The sequence below is a fragment of the Girardinichthys multiradiatus genome, chromosome 9 (assembly GCF_021462225.1).
Source record: "Girardinichthys multiradiatus isolate DD_20200921_A chromosome 9, DD_fGirMul_XY1, whole genome shotgun sequence".
Taxonomy (NCBI): Eukaryota; Metazoa; Chordata; class Actinopteri; order Cyprinodontiformes; family Goodeidae; genus Girardinichthys; species Girardinichthys multiradiatus.
In genome coordinates, this window is record NC_061802.1 from 25,441,033 (window position 1) to 25,456,758 (window position 15,726).

Genomic DNA, 15,726 nt, shown 5'->3' on the forward strand with positions numbered 1-15,726 from the left:
CCGTCTCATGTTTGACCAGCTTGTCCTCCCAGCATCAAGCCTCAAAGCTTCCAATAATTCAGCTGCAACAGTGAGTCCTGCCTGCTGGGAGCTTTTGAATGACTGAAAGGTGAAAGAGCAAAGAACCACAAAATAAAGCCTCTCAGCAGCAACAGCCCTACCTGTGCTCGGTACATCAAAAGGCAGAACAGAAACCAGTAGGGAGGCTTTACAGACCTGGGCTTGTCTGATAAACAGACTGAAAGGTTCAGCACATAAAACCACATGTTGACATGAATCTGTGCAAAGGATAGAGGGGTAATCAGTTGCTGAAGGGGCTCAATCAATTATTTTGGTACAACGAACAAACAACACTTTGAAAAAATGTTTTATTGAGGTTTTATGTGATAAACCAGTATAGAGCAGAGCATATTAGTGAAAGTGGAAGGAAAACTATGCATATTTTCCAAAATGTTGGCAGAAAAGCTCGGTGTGTTTGCATTCATCCTGTTTTGTTCTGACATCCCTACATAAACTCCATTGCAGTCAAATCTCTTCAGAAGTCACCTAATTTGCTCATAGAGTCGACTTGTGTGTAGTTTAATCTCAGTATAAATACTGCTGTTCTATGAAGGCCTCAGAGATTTTTTAGAGAACATTCGTGAAGACAGAGCCTGATGAAGGCCATAGAGGTCAGGAAGAAAGCAGGGTTAGATTGCTAACAGTTCTCAAAGCTAAGGATATCTCTGATAAATCCATCATCCCAAAAGGAAGGGAGCATGGCACAGATGTGGAAGACAATGCTGCTGTGAGAGGAAACCTTTTCGAAAACTAACACCTCACATCACCCTGAACATACAATTGCCATTGTGAAACATAGTGGTGGCAGCATCGTGCTGTGGGGATGCTTTTCATCAACAGGGACAAGGAATCTGGTCACTGTTGATGCAAAGAAGGATAAATACAAGAAAATAATGTGAGAAAACCAGCTAGAAGTTGCAAAAGCCTTGAGGAGACTGAGGAGGATGTTTACCTTCCAGCAAGAAAAATAAGAAACATACAGCCAGAGCTGCAATGGAATGACCTAGTCAAAGTTCATACCTGTGAAAATCTGTGGCATGAGTGGACAGTTGATGTTGACAAATGCTGTCCATCCAATCTGAGATTCAAATCTGAGATTAAACTTTTTTTTTTTACAAAGAATCTATCATAAAAATAAAAAACACTATAAAACAAAGTGAAACCTGATGGTAATTTGACAGAATGCAAATAATAAAGTTCAAGGGGTATGATTACTTTCAAAAGAGAAAATAAACATGCATGAACATAGAGGATCTTTGCTTTAATGCTCCTTAAGATTTAATGGGGCCATAGATACTGTGAGAGAGCTGCTACAACACAGCTGGATGTATGTGTTTATGAGCCTTTAGAGGAGCTCTCATTACCGCATGTAGAAAGATGTACAGCCACAACAAAACCACACAGACCGAGAGATGCACAGAAAATCAGCCAAAAGGAGGCTGCTGAGGGGAAATCTAACGGCAAAGTAACACCTGTGCAGACAAAGGCCTAGGAGGGTGCCACACAGATCACACGGTCGTCATTATTCAAGCCAATTTAAAGCTTATAACTTTGTGTGATTTTTGCAACAATTTACAGAAAACAATGCTGATAAAACTAAGAATCAGTGTCAGCAAAGCCCAACTTGAACAGGAAAGGATGAAAAAAGGTGGCATTGATGTGCAAACTGTAGCAACAATGAAATTGACAAAACTTGCAGATGCAGAACCAAAGGTGATGATACACCTCTCATTATAAGCTTAAGACGCGCATAATCTATCCTCCACATTTCCATTGAAACTCATCCAAAATCAAAGCAGAAAGAAGGAGGCATGACAAAGAGAAAGAGCCCTTCACCTCTTATGCTCCCTGCAGAAAGTACATAGAAAAAAAGACAAAACAATTTAGAACGAAAACAAAATCTCTTTGATCTCTGTGGGCAACCCAAATCCTCAGTGCTGCTGTGGCCAAATTTTAAATTAAAGAGGTGGAACATTTGGATGCCTAACCAGCACAGTAATGACAAACTAATGAAATGCATAATATCAAACACACAAGCCCAAACATCAGCAGTAACAATAACCTACGGGAATCCTTTGACTAGTGTTGTGTGATCACAAGGAATGAGAAGACCTAAGGCCCCTTTTTATTCCAAAGTTACTGATTTGTTCTGCTTTTTAAAAGTCGGAAGCTTCCAGATTAAAGTCTGGACTCAGTGAGAGGTGATAAGTTGTGTATCAAAGGTTAGAAGAACAAATGTATGGTTGCTGTGCACTGGTAGTGGCAGCATCATGCTGTGGGAATGCTTTCCTTCAGCAGAGACTGGGAAGCTGGCCAGAGGAGATGAAGAGATGAATGCAAGCTAAAGCAGTGTAAATCTTCTAGTCAGAAAAAGACTTGAAAGATTTGAGACTTTCCCAGAGGCAGATGTTCACCTTCAAACAGGACAAGGAAACATACAGCTGGAGAGACAATAGAATGGTTTAAATCAACGTATATTAATGTGTTGCAATGGCCCAGTGAAAGTCCAGAGACATGGCACAAAGCATTGGCTCAGAGGGGTGGAATACAAATGCATGCCACACTTTTCAGATTTTTATTTTATGAAAAGGTAGAAAACCACAAATTATCTTCCTTCCACTTTGTAATTTGGTGACACTTTGTGCTGGTCTTTTCTGTAAAAGCACCAAACAATTCATTGTAGTTTGTTGTGGTAACAGGACAAAATGTGAAAAAGACATACAGGTCCTTCTCAAAATATTAGCATATTGTGATAAAGTTCATTATTTCCCATAATGTAATGATGAAAATTTAACATTCATATATTTTAGATTCATTGCACACTAACTGAAATATTTCAGGTCTTTTATTGTTTTAATACGGATGATTTTGGCATACAGCTCATGAAAACCCAAAATTCCTATCTCACAAAATTAGCATATCATTAAAAGAGTCTCTAAACGAGCTATGAACCTAATCATCTGAATCAACGAGTTAACTCTAAACACCTGCAAAAGATTCCTGAGGCCTTTAAAACTCCCAGCCTGGTTCATCACTCAAAACCCCAATCATGGGTAAGACTGCCGACCTGACTGCTGTCCAGAAGGCCACTATTGACACCCTCAAGCAAGAGGGTAAGACACAGAAATACATTTCTGAACGAATAGGCTGTTCCCAGAGTGCTGTATCAAGGCACCTCAGTGGGAAGTCTGTGGGAAGGAAAAAGTGTGGCAGAAAACGCTGCAAAACGAGAAGAGGTGACCGGACCCTGAGGAAGATTGTGGAGAAGGGCCAATTCCAGACCTTGGTGGACCTGCGGAAGCAGTGGACTGAGTCTGGAGTAGAAACATCCAGAGCCACCGTGCACAGGCGTGTGCAGGAAATGGGCTACAGGTGCCGCATTCCCCAGGTCAAGCCACTTTTGAACCAGAAACAGCGGCAGAAGCGCCTGACCTGGGCTACAGAGAAGCAGCACTGGACTGTTGCTCAGTGGTCCAAAGTACTTTTTTCGGATGAAAGCAAATTCTGCATGTCATTCGGAAATCAAGGTGCCAGAGTCTGGAGGAAGACTGGGGAGAAGGAAATGCCAAAATGCCAGAAGTCCAGTGTCAAGTACCCACAGTCAGTGATGGTCTGGGGTGCCGTGTCAGCTGCTGGTGTTGGTCCACTGTGTTTTATCAAGGGCAGGGTCAATGCAGCTAGCTATCAGGAGATTTTGGAGCACTTTATGCTTCCATCTGCTGAAAAGCTTTATGGAGATGAAGATTTCATTTTTCAGCACGACCTGGCACCTGCTCACAGTGCCAAAACCACTGGTAAATGGTTTACTGACCATGGTATCACTGTGCTCAATTGGCCTGCCAACTCTCCTGACCTGAACCCCATAGAGAATCTGTGGGATATTGTGAAGAGAACGTTGAGAGACTTAAGACCCAACACTCTGGATGAGCTAAAGGCCGCTATCGAACCATCCTGGGCCTCCATAAGACCCCAGCAGTGCCACAAGCTGATTGCCTCCATGCCACGCCGCATTGAAGCAGTCATTTCTGCCAAAGGATTCCCGACCAAGTATTGAGTGCATAACTGTACATGATTATTTGAAGGTTGACGTTTTTTGTATTAAAAACACTTTTCTTTTATTGGTCGGATAAAATATGCTAATTTTGTGAGATAGGAATTTTGGGTTTTCATGAGCTGTATGCCACAATCATCCGTATTAAGACAATAAAAGACCTGAAATATTTCAGTTAGTGTGCAATGAATCTAAAATATATGAATGTTAAATTTTCATCATGACATTATGGAAAATAATGAACTTTATCACAATATGCTAATATTTTGAGAAGGACCTGTATATGATGTATATGAGTATAACCTAATTCTTGGCTTAAACTCAAACAATAAACACTCTATTTAATTGTTTGCAATATAAATGGCTAACTAGATTGTATATATTCCTGTCCAAATTACATAGCTTTGACCCAAACATTCCAGACACATGCATTAAATGTGGGGTTCAGAAGGGCTCTTTGTACAATTGTATGTGGAAGATATCCAAAGGCAAAAGTTTCTGGAGAAAAACTTTGTGAGATGAGAAAAATGTGTTGACGCAAGTTATTGAAGAAATTAAGCCCTTTGACCATATACTGTTTATTTTGTTTATCCTCACAGGCTTGCATTTTCTAAGAATGTAATAAACGTACTAAACATTGGTTTTCTGGAGACCAAGAGCTGTGTTGCTTGTATGTGGACCTTCACAGTGCCTGCGTGGACTAACATCGATTTTGGCGTTGGAAAAAAATAACCAACGTTTCAAGAAACAAACTTGACACGTTCTGGGACATTTGGACAGTCGTTTACACTTGAAACTTATAACATTCATGAAGATAATGTAAATGCTGAAAAAAAGGTAATTTAAACTGATGGTAATGTCTGCTTTTTCTGTGGCTCAATAATCATTGAACTAAAGCACGTTTTATGGTTCTGTTTTGGCCTTATTTTACACCTCAGATGTAACTTTGCCTTATCTTACACGGGTTCTTCATAGAAGGGGGCATTAAAATTTACAGCATGAATATTGTGCAGGTGAACCAACATTACTTTCAGGACAGGAGGAAGGAACTTGTTCAGGTTTCTTGCTTGAGCGAGATCCCTCATTGAGCCTCACAGTGGTATTTTCTGGCTAGAAAGAATTTATCGCTACATCTCCGACTATGGAGGTTACTTTGGAAACTAAAAGTCTCCTTCAGCTTAATGGGATAATAAAACCATAATGGACCTTAAAAACCACACCAGGAATGAAGTCATGTTGGTGCTGCAGCCTCAGAGAGCAGATCACAGAGCCCAAGCATTAAGGAGGCACAAACAGCTGTGATTAAACCAAGGGATGATGATGATCGTCTGCTTTGACACGGCCTCATTTGGTCTCGTGGTTGCCTGCATACCTTGGCTTCCAGCGGGCAAAATACCCCCAGGGTTCCTAAAATACACAGCGGGCTGATCCAGTCAGCGAGCAGCGACGAGGCCAAGCTGCAAGCCCGAACAAGCTGGTCAGCAGCACAAGACTCAGATAGCAGTCAGGCTGGAAGTAATGTTAGCAGCTTCTTGTTTGGCAAAATAAAAAAAAATCCTTATTTACATATGGTGTAGTTCTATTAAAATGAATAAAGGAACAAAAACAATCTTGACGTGGTTAGACTATCTTTGAGCATTTTCTGCACCCAGCTGTCTTTATTTAGCAGTACCTAAATCATCAGAGCTCTTCTAAATGAGTATTGGAGTTAATTTAGGAATCGAGGCTGTTAAGGCCACCGGGGTCACAGAGGTTGAGGAATGTTGAGACTCAAAATGCCACCACTGACACCTGGTGGCCACACGCAGTCACTGCATGAAGAGATCCAGGACCATTGAACACAAAAAAAGGAGATAATTACAGGTGCATCGCTGAGTCTAATTAATTTCAGCAATTCAATTCAAAAAGTAAAGCTGATATATTGATTCATTACACAGAGATTGATACATTTTCTATCTCTTGTTAATTATTGCTTCTAGCTAATAAAAAACAGACCTTTATTTTATACAGAGAAATGATTGTAAAACTTAAATGTTCAGTTGGGTCCATCTTATGGCCTTCACAATCACGAGGAAGACTGCTGTCTTCATAGATGTCCAGCAGCCACTCACTGACACCCTACACAAGGAGGGAAGCCACAAAATGCCATCCCCTAAGAAGTTGGAGGTTCACAGGCTGCTGTATCCAAGCATATCAATGGAAGATTGAGTGGAAGGAAAAAGTCTAGTAAAAGAAAAAAAAGGTGCACGAGCAACAGTGATAGCCAGATTTTTGAAAAAATTGTGAAGCAAACCATATTTAGGATTTTGGGGGAAATTCACAAGGTCATGATATATGACACAGGTAACCAGAACTTGGGCTAAAACCTTCACATCCCCTGTGCTAAGCCACTCCTGAACCTGAAACTGCATCACAAATGTCTGACATTAGCTGAGGAGAAAAAATAACTCGATCTTTGTCGGGAGAACCCATGGAGATGCACAGAATCCAAGTTGCTAAAGGTCCAATTTGAAGTTTCTACAGTCTGTGATAATTTGGACAGCCATGTCATATGCTGGTGTGGGTCCACCGTGTTTCATCAAACTCAAGTCAGCACAGGTGTGACCTGAGACAACAATGCAGATAAGTGGAAGGCTGCTAGTTAACCAACCTGGGCTTTCCTTCCACACACTGATGACCTTCTTACCAAATGACTGAAATGTATCACCGTAAAAACAAACAAGTTTCATATTCTGAACTGAACTACTGAAATAAATTCACTTTTCGCTGATGTTCTAAAACGCTAAATCAAAGAAACAACTAGTCACAGATGTGTGTGCATGGCAGGAAATATTTAATAACCAAAACATACTTCATTAGGAGCTGCAGCCCCAAAGGTCATCACAAACCAGACACAAACAGTAATCAGAAAACAATGCACTGGACTGGAGAGTAGAAGTAATTAAACTGCACAGAAACTCTTCTGATATCTTTTAATATTAGTGTCTTTTATAAATGGATCATCATGAACTGCAGCAGTTATCAGAAATCTGAGCCAAGCCAACACCTGCAGCTGGAAGCTGGTGTCAAACAGCTCTACATGTGTTTAGATTCTCCAATCATTGATTAAATCTAGACAGCTGTGGATCTTCCATCAGTTATTAAGACTTCAGAATACAGTAAACACTAAACCGCTGGGTCAGAGAGCTGAGATGTCTATAAATAAGAATCTGTTCAACTTAATGTGTATTAAATGATGCAACATTTGGGTCAAACAGCTTCAACTTCAGAGCGCGCCTCAGGAGGTAATGACCCATCACAGGTGAGAGGGGACAGTTCATGGCTGATCCTGCACCTTCAAGCGTTCTGACAGAGATGACCATAGAGGAGTTCAGGGTTTTGTCATCATCTAAGTCTGGGGAAGATTCTGATGAAGAGGATCATGCTGATAAAAGTGAAGGAGACCAGGATGAGCATCAGCCACAGCAGCCAGTTAACGGACTTCTTGGAGTGCTGCTCCAACCGCTCCGATTCCGTCTTCAGCTTCTCAAAGTTCAGGTCGGCTTGACGCATGGACTGACTCAGAGTCTGGAAAGCAGAGACCGATCTGACATCAATTTCCAGAGAAGTGATAAATGCAGTGATGTGAATAATGGCTAATGGACACAGTGCTTTATATACTTAGGTTCTGGCTGTAAATGTGTACTGCACTATACTGCCCACTTGTGGCCAAAATCAGATAAGCAAATCTGGTTCAACATATTTAACAGAAAAAGCAAAAACTACAGTATATTTGCACTTTTGGGGATAGTTTTGGTTAAAACGTACTGAGAGAAACTTGAACTCTTATTCCACTGAGGCTTTTAACTCCTTCAGAATGCTTGTATGTGTATTGTTGGCCTCCCTATCCAGTCTTCTTCTTGCCTGGTAACTCAGTTTCTGTGGTCAGCTCAGTTCTCCTTCCATATCTTAATGATGAATTTAACTAAACTCCACAAGATTTCCAGCATGGTGGACATCTTTTTGTAGCCATCCCCTGGCTTCAACGTTTCTTAAGGATTTCTGATGCAGCAGACACTGGAGCTTAGAGATGCTGGGGGGTTTAATACTACAGTGACTTAACATATATCAGCTGCACTCAAGCTATCTCCATTTCAACAACTGTGACACTTCTGGGATCAATTAGCTGGATCTCTATCAAATTAGGCCAATCACATTAAAGGGGGAATATTTATGCAATCACGATTTTTTTTAATATAATCACTTGACTTTAGTTTGCAAAAAACATATTTTTACTTTGACAGTAATGAATAAAGTATTTTTTGAAAATTTAATCTATTTTATAAAATTTGGAGATAGATTTTCTATTCTTTGCAAGAATTGTTAGAAATTACTTTAACTATATCTGAAAGCCCTAATGGCTGATAATTATTCCTGATGTATTTCAGGTAAGCAACACTCTTGGCGCCTGCATAGCTACCTGATTGTCCTGTTTGATGATGTTTTGAGCTGCCAGAGTGTTATTCTTCAGATTTCTGGCCAGGTTGAGCATGTCCTCTGCCAGCTTCTCCTGCAGGTTGTGGTGGTGTTGCAAGACGGCGTCCAGCTCGGCTGCAGACTGACGCTCGTCCAGAGGAAGACATCTGCATGATTTTTAAAGTGTTGAGTCAACGGGAGAATCATAGGAGCATTTGTTTGGTCAAGCAGTGATGTTACCTTCTATTTCTCAGGTCTCCATCTGTTGTGCCTGAAAAGAACGACACCTTCTTAAGACGCGCTGTAAGTAAAGATGCTGAAAACTAGATGTTTTAAAATTTAAGAGGTTTCTTACCTTTGCCAGACAACCGCTGCAGAGTAGCAACATAAGAGCATGAGTTAAACATATTATAGCACTTTTAAATAAATTCTTTCCCTAAAGTGAAATGAGGAAGTAAACATTTTTAAGAGGATGAGCAAATGAATAACTTTAAATAAAAAGTTGCTAAGAAATATATTATTATAATATTAAAACATGTCATATCCAGTCTACATCGCCTGTTCGTTAAATAGCACGCGTCTCATCTCACCGTGCCGAGCAGCTCGTCTCTCATCTCCCCTGTACATCGCGCCTTCGACTGAATGTGAACCGTTTTAGAGGCTGGCATCCTCTCATTGGCTATTGTAGGCGTACGACCTGGAGCAAGGAACTGATTGGCTAAAGCCTTTTCTGTTGGTGATGGCTGAGGAAGAGCAGCAGATGGTTATCAGAAAAAGAGAAACTCAACATCAGCAGAACAACTTCTAAAAACCTTCTTTTGTTTGAGGTTTTGTATCGCCCACCGGGCCCTTACTCTGAATTATTGGATTAATTCTCAGACTTCTTGCCGAATTTTGTGATAAATATTAACATTAATGTAGACACTGAAAGTGATGGCCTAAATGTAGCTTTACCTAAAATGTTTACTGTCCTACTCCCTTCTTTCACCATACTCTTGATCTTGGTCATCAGTAAGTGAGACAGCCTTAAAAATAAAAGCAGAACCTGATCTATGTTTAGATTGTTTTGATCCAGTTAAGGTTTCTTAACCTTAAAATATATTACCTACATATAAACCTTCAACTTGCATGTTAGACATCATCTCAACAAAAGATATTTAAAGAACCTTTCCCTTTGATTACCACACCCATTTTAAACATGATTAACCTTTCCTTCCTGGCTTTTAAGGTGGGGTAATTACACCTTAAGAACCCTTCTCTCAATCAAGACCCTAATAAATTACAGACCTATATCTAATCTTCCTTTCTTATCCAAAGTATTTTTTTTTAAATAGTTGCTAATCAAATGTGTGAGCATCTAAACAGTAATGACGTTCTTTGGAACGTTTCAGTCAGGTTTTAGCACTAGAACAGCTCTGCTGAAAGTCACTAATGATATTCTCAAAGCTTTAGATATTGAACTTTGGTCTAAACCTGACCTATTGGATCTCAGCGATTCATCTGAGAAATAAAGAGAAGAAACTTCTACTTCCTTTTGAGTTTTCTTTATAAATTTCCATCGCTATAGTGACAGTCAGGAATTCCTGTTAAATAGTCAGTGTCTTGCAGACATAAGACCGGGATGACCTTTAATTTTCTGATTTAAATTCAGGCAAACTGCTTAGTCAGCCATTTACTCCTGATGACATTAACTTAACCCTCCTGTAATAATGTAAACAATCGTGCTGTCATCTTTGACCGGAACAAGTAATTTATATCCCATATTAAAGCAGATGTAAAGTATTTCCTTCTTTTACCTGCACAGTATTCCTAAACAGAAATATCTAGTCCTACATTGATGCAGATAAACTAGTCCATGCATATTTTATTTCAAGGATAGACTATTGAAATTATTTGCCATCAGGAAGCCCAAAAACCTCAGCAAAATGCTGGAGTGAGAGTTCTGATAAGAAATAAAAAGAATAGATTATATTTTCCAATTTTGACATCTGATCACTAGCTTCCTATTAAATGCAGATTTAAAATATCCCAAAAGGTTTTTTTGAAAACAATCCTTTAAGTAATCAAGCTCCATCATGCTTCAGAGACCTGATGTATCTCTGTGTACTCTCTTTTCAACAGAAAGCACTCAGCTCAGTGCTTCTGCTTTTTTCCTGTTTCCTTCCAGTGCATAGATATTCAGCATGGTTCTGCTGGAGGTTTCTTCCTGTTTAAAGGGAGTGGTTCCTCTCTACTGTCATTACACACTTACATTTCAGCAAAATCAACAACTCGGTGCAACTGGCCAAGTTAAATTCGAGAGATCGGTTTTTACCAAATGGGATTAAATAGTGACGCAAATTTGATAGTATTGTCTTAAAAGTTAAATTGAACTGGATTATACCTGAATCCTTTTATGATTGGAGTGTACTGGAATAAAGAAGCCTGGTTTGAACTGTTAAGAATTGCCATTATGTGAATAAACTGAAGTATCTGAAATCTCACCAGCTTCTCTGCTTCCAGAAGTCCTTTTAGAAAATCTACTTTTCTTGTGTATTCAGTCAGGACCTCCTGTGTTGGTTTGCTGTAAGAAGACACAATTTAGAACATTATTGTAACAAGACAGCAGCTCTGTGCGCAGCAACAGATCTAATTCTGTCCAAATGAATGGAAAATATTTAAACAAGTTCCAAGAAAAAATAGAAACGTTGTCAACATTTTGTCATTCAGTAGACAGTACGTTACTAAATGTATGCAGTGTAGTAAACAGTATAAGATATAAATGACTGAGGTCAAAATAAAAAAAAACAAGGGTGGTGTAACCTTGGGCTTTTCCTCAGAGCCACCAACATGTCTTCCAGGGCTGCAACATACTACAGAAAATCAAACAAAAACATTAAATATACATGTTTGCAGAAACCTATTTTTGTATGATTGTTGTAAACAGCTTGAAATGGTTCTGGTATTTCAAGCTGTGTTAAACACAAAAAGCAAAAAATCTAGGGAAACAGGGTTGTGGTTGATATTTGCCCTAGAAATGAAAGTCTTCTTTAGTTCATTTTTACACCAAGTCTAGAGACGAGCACAAATAATGAAAAAATGTATCTAGAGTTCAGAAGGTCAGAAGGTTTAAGAAAAGTAGAACATTCGATTATACTGAAAAGAAAAACAATCATTGTTTTGTAGGCTTTTTAAAGTTGCAAGACAAAGTGGAAGAGACGTGGTTCAAGATGATGTTATGAAAAGAAGGTAACTGCAGTTGATCCTGCCAAGGGGTGAAAAAACACCCAGCATCAGCTTCCATCGCCCTACACGATAATGTGTAATATTCTGGTATCTTTTCATTAAAGCAACATTACGGTGCTCACAAATCTAAGTTCCTCTGTAGAAGCATAGAGGAGCACACAGGCCAAAGTTCACTGGATGCTCGTTCATTTCACCCTTTTGCCATTTAGTGTTTTTTTTTGTTGCATTTTTATTTCATTTTGGCAAAGAAAATAATTCCTCTGCCTCAAGATATTTTGTACCACGCACGTCTTAGACCTAGGGGACGTTTCATACTTGCTTTGAGAAGCAGGGAAAAAAATAACTTTCAATAATCTACTCAGTGTCTAGGTTAAAACAACTAAATCATATGCTTAAATAATAACATCTAGGAAGTCACTTTTTTTTCTTTGTATGGTTAGGGATCATAATCTGTCATATTTCCTAAAAGCTAAATACCCCAAATTGAGATTAGAATCACTATTTATAAATAAAGCAATTTAACATTTTTAACATTTTACAATTAAATAAAATCATGGAAATTTATAGCTTCCATGAATGCTGCATTTAAGCTTCAAAATAAAATAAAAACACAATCATGAATGTCCACCAGGCAGTGGCTGCACTGCTACTGGTATAAAAAAAATATATTGAGCTTTGAAAACGTTAGTTTTAGGTCCGCAGAGCTTTCCTTGTCGTACTTTCATAAGGGTTTCTTCAGCTGTAAGCAGCATACAGTAGCCCAGTGTACATCTCCTCCACGTGTTGATGTGTACTGCAGGTCAGCTGGCTGAAAAATGCCTAGTATGCTTTTTACTTATATATTTCTGCTTGTGAAAAACCGACCGCTAAGGGTTGAAAACTCAAGAAGCTTCAACCCTCACTCCTAATAAGGTAGTATTTAAATTAATTTGAGCGGCTTGTCTGTAAAACAGACGCCTCCAGGCTTAATACACTGGCAGATAGCCCAACTAATCAGCTAATATCAGCTTGTTACTCTATAAAGAGCAAAACAAAATAAAAAGGGTTCATATTTTGCACAACTACTAAATTCAGCAGGTGTTTGTTATTTTTGCTCAAACGCTGTCAAAATCTACAAAGAAATGTTATAATATAAATGTCATATCAGTTTTGCTGTAAAACAAATCTAAGCAAATAGAGCTTAGTTTTTTTGCATATTTATTTTTTTCGTGTAAACCAGTAAAAATATCTAAAAATATAGAATAACTAAAAATCTCAAACAGGTGTTCCACCAGATTTAGTGACAAGAGGCTGACTGCAGAGCTTGCTGTAAATGGTGCATTTAGAGAGCATTTAACTTGTTCTTTTGATCACAAAGTAGCAAAAAAAAAAAAGAACTAAACAACGACGAATATTTACTTAAATGTAAATGCCAAGCTTCCTATCATTTATTAAAAATTGAAAAAACACAAAGAAAAGAGATGAAAACTTAAAACACAGCTCCTGCTTTCTGCCGACGTGGCTAACAAAGCAGCTAACAGCAACACAAAGATCACCGTCCAGAAAAAAACTGTTTCAGCCCAGATCCGCGTTACCTTCTCCAGCCTCCATTCTGCCTCTCCTCGTTTCTCCGACGCCACAAATTCACAACGCGACAATAATCTAATAAAATTGATCTCTAGTCTGGAAGCCATGTTGGAAGCGAACAGTCGCAACTGAATGACGCTACCCAGTTGACGAATCTGTTGTAGTCCAAAACACTACGGTGGCCGAGACGTGCCAGATCAAGAAACACAAAAATGACATCAAGGACATCTACAGGTCCTTCTCAAAATATTAGCATATTGTGATAAAGTTCATTATTTTCCATAATGTAATGATGAAAATTTAACATTCATATATTTTAGATTCATTGCACACTAACTGAAATATTTCAGGTCTTTTATTGTCTTAATACGGATGATTGTGGCATACAACTCATGAAAACCCAAAATTCCTATCTCACAAAAGTAGCATATTATTAAAAGGGTCTCTAAACGAGCTATGAACCTAATCATCTGAATCAACGAGTTAACTCTAAACACCTGCAAAAGATTCCTGAGGCCTTTAAAACTCCCAGCCTGGTTCATCACTCAAAACCCCAATCATGGGTAAGACTGCCGACCTGACTGCTGTCCAGAAGGCCACTATTGACACCCTCAAGCAAGAGGGTAAGACACAGAAAGACATTTCTGAACGAATAGGCTGTTCCCAGAGTGCTGTATCAAGGCACCTCAGTGGGAAGTCTGTGGGAAGGAAAATCGATGCACAACGAGAAGAGGTGACCGGACCCTGAGGAAGATTGTGGAGAAGGGCCGATTCCAGACCTTGGGGGACCTGCGGAAGCAGTGGACTGAGTCTGGAGTAGAAACATCCAGAGCCACCGTGCACAGGCGTGTGCAGGAAGTGGGCTACAGGTGCCGCATTCCCCAGGTCAAGCCACTTTTGAACCAGAAACAGCGGCAGAAGCGCCTGACCTGGGCTACAGAGAAGCAGCACTGGACTGTTGCTCAGTGGTCCAAAGTACTTTTTTCGGATGAAAGCAAATTCTGCATGTCATTCGGAAATCAAGGTGCCAGAGTCTGGAGGAAGACTGGGGAGAAGGAAATGCCAAAATGCCTGAAGTCCAGTGTCAAGTACCCACAGTCAGTGATGGTCTGGGGTGCCGTGTCAGCTGCTGGTGTTGGTCCACTGTGTTTTATCAAGGGCAGGGTCAATGCAGCTAGCTATCAGGAGATTTTGGAGCACTTCATGCTTCCATCTGCTGAAAAGCTTTATGGAGATGAAGATTTCATTTTTCAGCACGACCTGGCACCTGCTCACAGTGCCAAAACCACTAGTAAATGGTTTACTGACCATGGTATCACTGTGCTCAATTGGCCTGCCAACTCTCCTGACCTGAACCCCATAGAGAATCTGTGGGATATTGTGAAGAGAACGTTGAGAGACTCAAGACCCAACACTCTGGATGAGCTAAAGGCCGCTATCGAAGCATCCTGGGCCTCCATAAGACCTCAGCAGTGCCACAGGCTGATTGCCTCCATGCCACGCCGCATTGAAGCAGTCATTTCTGCAAAAGGATTCCCGACCAAGTATTGAGCGCATAACTGTACATGATTATTTGAAGGTTGACGTTTTTTGTATTAAAAACACTTTTCTTTTATTGGTCGGATGAAATATGCTAATTTTGTGAGATAGGAATTTTGGGTTTTCATGAGCTGTATGCCAAAATCATCCGTATTAAGACAATAAAAGACCTGAAATATTTCAGTTAGTGTGCAATGAATCTAAAATATATGAATGTTAAATTTTCATCATTACATTATAGAAAATAATGAACTTTATCACAATATGCTAATTTTTTGAGAAGGACCTGTATTTTTTGTATGGACTGCACGGCTTTGCTACGTTGTGTGAGCTCTAAATGTTAATTTTTTTTTTTTTTTTTTATCATGCAGGTACTTAAAATGAATAATTTATTGGCTAATGTGCCTAACATTATTCACTGTTAACCTGAAAGTGTTCAAAATGCTGCACAATCAAAATTCATATATTAAATATCTGAAAGAAAACACCTTTCTTTTGAACTGGTCTCGATCTGACTTGAAAATAAGAAACGAACTGAACACACAGATGAGCAAGGTTATTTGAGAATACCTAATCTTTTTGAATATATTACCATAAAGTAGTTCATTTTTTAGCTCTGCATGTCAGAGTTCAGATATTTACCGTGCAGCTCTCAGTGTAACTCCGCTTACTTTCAAAGTATTTAGTATTGCTGAATATTAGAGCCTGATGTTGCAATTTGTGGTTTGGTCTCCAAACCTCCGTTTCACATCCGGTGTTGTGTCGACTTCTGTTTCCCTGTTTAGATCTGCCCCCTCAGGTTTCACACCGAAGCGAATACACACCTTCAT

General features: G+C 39.4%; 1 protein-coding gene across 1 annotated transcript; it reads right to left on the reverse strand.

Moving 5' to 3' along the window:
* Positions 1-6,921: 6,921 nt before the first annotated feature.
* On the reverse strand, positions 6,922-13,519 carry use1 (unconventional SNARE in the ER 1 homolog (S. cerevisiae)). Its single transcript, XM_047373874.1, has 8 exons — positions 13,366-13,519; positions 11,369-11,418; positions 11,051-11,129; positions 9,157-9,309; positions 8,922-8,937; positions 8,807-8,837; positions 8,571-8,733; positions 6,922-7,678 (listed from the first exon to the last, which is right to left on the reverse strand). The coding sequence occupies exons 1-8, from the start codon at positions 13,462-13,464 to the stop codon at positions 7,496-7,498; spliced, it is 774 nt and encodes a 257-aa protein (XP_047229830.1). The 5' UTR covers positions 13,465-13,519; the 3' UTR covers positions 6,922-7,495.
* Between the last annotated feature and the right edge of the window lie 2,207 nt (positions 13,520-15,726).